This window comes from Coniophora puteana (assembly GCF_000271625.1).
Source record: "Coniophora puteana RWD-64-598 SS2 unplaced genomic scaffold CONPUscaffold_60, whole genome shotgun sequence".
Taxonomy (NCBI): Eukaryota; Fungi; Basidiomycota; class Agaricomycetes; order Boletales; family Coniophoraceae; genus Coniophora; species Coniophora puteana.
In genome coordinates, this window is record NW_006913112.1 from 1 (window position 1) to 4,324 (window position 4,324).

Here is a 4,324-nt window from a genome sequence, read left to right on the forward strand (position 1 = left end):
GTTTTGACGTCCATTGGCGTCGCCACTTTGTCCGCATTTTCGAGTCCCCATTTTTGTAGAATGGACTCTATGTATTTCGTTTGAGTTATTTTTAGTGTGCCTTTTGATCGGTCTCGTGTAATTTCGATTCCTACAATTTTGCTTGGTTCACCGAGATCAGTGAGCTCAAATAGAGTTTTTAATTCCTCTTTTAGCTCCTGCATGCGATTTTTTGTTTTAGCAAATAATAATAGGTCATCGACCCAAACCGTAATAATTTCGCACGAGTTTGGTGTTTTTCGAATGTATACACAGGAATCCGATGTTAGGCGTGTAAACCCTTTTTCGGTTAATTTCTGGTTTAATTCTATGTTCCATTCTCTTCCAGATTGTTTCAATCCATATAGAGTTCTGATTAATTTACAGACACGTTTTGTGCCATCTTCGAAGCCATGCGGCTGTTTCATGTAGACGTCTTCTTTTAGCTTCCCGTTTAGGTAAGCGCCTTTTACGTCCATTTGCTGGATTTCCCAGTCTTCTGCTACTGCTACAGCTAATATTATTCTTAGCGTTTCTAATCTTACCACCGGTGAGAATGTACTAGTAAAATCTAAACCGGGGATCTGGGAGAACCCTTTTGCCACTAATCTAGCTTTGTGTTTGAGAAGCTCCCCCTCTTTTCCATATTTGCGTACAAAGACCCATTTATTCCCGATCGGTTTTCGATCGGTGGGGCATGGCTTCTTTTCCCACGTGCCGTATTCCACGTGTTGGCCGAGTTCGGCTTTGATCGCTTTTTCCCAATGTGGCCATTCTGGGCTACTTTTGGCTTCTTCCAATGTTTTTGGATCGTCATCTGCCATATTTGCTTCATTAAATGCCAAATATAGATATTCTTCTATGAGTAATTGCCCGTCGTCCGGTCTTTCTTCGGTGAACTCAATAAGCTCAGGGATGGGTTCTCCCTCGTGCAATTTATTATAATCCTGCGCTATTTTTGGGCGTTTGCTTCGCCTTGGTTCCTGGATTTCTATATCGGGTTCCAATGTTCGCTTTTTTGGATGTGAAGGTGTGTTTATTGGTTCCGTGGGATTATAGTCCCCCTCGCGCCGAGCATTCGAGGAAGCATTTTCCATATATGGGAATTTGAAATTCCTGGAAACTCTAATGGCTCTCGAGTGCGCGTCGTAGAATCTTATAGCCTTCGGTCCCTCGTGGAAACCCATAAATAGCTGCTTCTTAGCACGTGGTTGTAATTTTGACAGGCCAGGGGACTCGTCCAGTACATGGACTGGAGTCCCAAATTCGGCAAAATGTGATATATTTGGCTTTTCCCCAGACCATCTCTCGGTCGGAGTCATTCCGGGCAGAGCGCGGGAAAATGATCTATTTCGGATGTACGCCGCGTGAACAGCAGCTTGCGACCAGAGGAACTGTGGGAGACTTTGTCCCACGATCATGGCACGCATCATATCTGTGATCGTGCGATTGAATCTCTCGGCAACACCGTTTTGGGCATGCCCATATGGAGCGGTTATTTCGAGTAGGATTCCTCGGTCGTCACACCATTTTTGTAGTGGGTTATTAATATATTCCCGACCATTATCCGATCGTACTCGTTTAACTTTAAAATCCCATTGTCTTTCTACGTTTAGAATATAGTTTTTGAGTATTTGTGGAGCGTCTGACTTGTTTCTCAGTGGGAAGACCTCCGCTCTTCTCGTACAGTCGTCAATAATAGACATAAGGTACTTGTGGCCGTGTATGGAAGCCACACGTGCTGGTCCCCACAGATCGGTAAAGATCCGATCACCGGGATTAGTAGCTCTATTTTTGGCTTGCTTTGGAAAAGACGTATGTGTCATTTTTGCTTCCGTACACGTGTCGCAACCAAAGTGTTCTGGGCTCGGGGATATTTTTAGTCCCTCGACCAAATCTTCGTTTGATAATATTTTTAGCGCGGGAACACTAATGTGGCCAAAGCGCTTGTGCCAGTCAGCCCACGTTCGTGCGCACGGTTCGTCGCTTATATAAGCATGTTCTTTTGTTATTGGTTCACAATCAAAATAATAAAGTCGGTTGCGAAGAGTGCCCACAGCTAACGTATTGCCGGCGGGACTTAGAAGCCGGACTTTTCCGTTTCCATATATGGCACGGCCTCCGGCTTCATCTAATTTAGACACTGATATCAGGTTCTTAGAAGCCGACGGCATGTGGAGAACGTCGTGTAGTATAATTTTAATCGTGTGGCCATCCACGTGTGATTTCAGGCACACAGTTCCCTTTCCAGGTACTTGTATGACCGGGCCGCTAATTCCGTTCACTTTCATACCTTGTATTGGTTTGTAATTAATGAACGCGCGTCTCTCGGCGCATATGTGTGACGTCGTGCCCGAATCGCTCACCCAGCAATAGAAGCAACCAGTGTATTGGGAAGATTCCCCCATGTGTACATCTTCGTCAGAAGTAGGGGTAGATGTAGTGTTAACTACTAATTCCTCGGCTATTTTAGTGTCCTCGGACATTGAGGCTTCGCCTCGCTTCCTCTTTGTGCCTCTATCTCCGCCGGAGTCGGCCTTCTCTTTCCCCTTTAGGGAGACCTTTTTACCTTTCCACCAGTCCGGATATCCGATTTTGGCGTAGCAGTCCCCCTTATGGGGCTTCTCGCAGTACTCGCATAGATTAACGTTCTTGGCTGTGCAAGAAGCGTACCAATGAGAAGTAGTTTTGCAAGTGTGGCAGTACTTGCCTTTTTGGTCACCGCCCCCTGATCTGCCCTTCCTGGCTTTCTTAGCCGGGCGCATGGAGTCGGAATCGGAATCGTCAGGGTCGACGGTCTTCTTCCGGCGGATCCACTCCTTCCAGACCGCGGCGACTAGGTCTTCGGTGGAGCGAGACATGACACCGCCAGAAGCGTCCTGGACCCCGATGAATCCCGAGGCCCAGCCATCCCACGACTCGGGAAGTGACGCAAGGATGATATTCTGGAAATTTGGCTCGTCCACGCGCTGCGTGTTACCGGATGCGGCAGCGAAGCGTGCGCGCAGATCTTCGAGCTTCCCGATATGGGTCTGCATGTCGGTACTATTCTTGGCCTTCATATTGACCATTTCGCGATAGATAGTGATTGCTTGCTGTCCCGATTGGACTTCGAAGTTGGCTTTGAGCCGATCGTAGATCTCATGCGCCGTGAGCATACGGTCCGGGTTCACCGGGTCTCGATCTCTGACGTAGGGAAGTAGTTCATCAGAAATAGAATTATTAATAATAAATCTGGCGGCGCTATCGCGCATCTCCCAAAGGATCTGATCTTTTTCGGTCCGGCAAAGCGTGACCGGCCAATCACCGTTGGCTATTTTCAGGCACCCGGTGACCTCGAACATGCTAATCGCACGCCGTTTCCAGGACCACCAGTTGTTGCCATTCTCCTTTGTTTTTCGGAGTTTGTCGGTGCCCGACATTGCCGTTACCTTTTGGTATTGGCTCTGTAGGCACGCGACCATGACCTCGTACGGGTCGGACTTCTTTAACGGGACGGCCACTTGGACCTTGCCCGAGTGATCGAGAGGGGGGCGGACCGGCGGCTGTGGGGCGGCGGCGTCGTCGTCCATAGATTCGGCGATCGGCAGTGCGATCTGTGGGGCCGGGTTCCTGCGCGTGCTCATAGTGGGGTGCGCCGGCTGTTTGCCCTTGTCGGTGGTAGCCGGCTTGGCGTTCCTGGCCGTGGGAGCCGCTGCCCTTGATGTTGATGCTGTTGCGATCACGGCCTTCTTCGGGCCGGTTAAGGCCGTGTTCTTCTTCGGCGTGGTTGATGGAGATGGACCGCGCTCGTCGTCGCTTGAGTCGGAGTGGGACGGGGTAGACGACATGAAGAGTGAAGATGCAGCTACAAGCGTGCGGGGCTCATAACCTGTTGGGTTCGCGCGGATGTGAGGTGTCTGCGCTTGTAAAGTTTTGCTTCACTTCTAGACTACTTTTATACTAGTCTTTCGTTTGTATGGGCTATTAGGAGTACTCTCCTCTACGGATTGCTAATATATTACTAGTCTCTTGGACTTGTCTGCTCGGATTGGCATCGGATCATGTTCAGGGGCTTCTATTTACTTTTTAGGAGCTTTTCTTAGTAATCGCTCCACACAGGAGCCTCATGCGCAGTTTCTACGCATGTCTGGGCAGTGCCCAGGTATCCGACGTCTCGGACATGTCGGGAGTGACATGATGTCTTTTATTCATCTCCCAACATGAATAATACAGTTTATCCTCACAAATATTCCACAGCTCAGATGCAAGTTATACAACCCATATCTGCATACTTTGAAATTGTCGCAGCAATTGATGTATTTCT

The 4,324-nt window shown here is 48.6% G+C and overlaps 1 protein-coding gene across 1 annotated transcript; it reads right to left on the minus strand.

Moving 5' to 3' along the window:
- Positions 1–1,967: 1,967 nt before the first annotated feature.
- On the minus strand, positions 1,968–2,237 carry CONPUDRAFT_35622 (uncharacterized protein; the record flags this gene model as incomplete). The annotated part of the gene is made up of 1 exon (XM_007777785.1): positions 1,968–2,237. A coding segment is annotated over one exon (270 nt), but the record flags the coding sequence as incomplete, so codon positions are not given.
- Between the last annotated feature and the right edge of the window lie 2,087 nt (positions 2,238–4,324).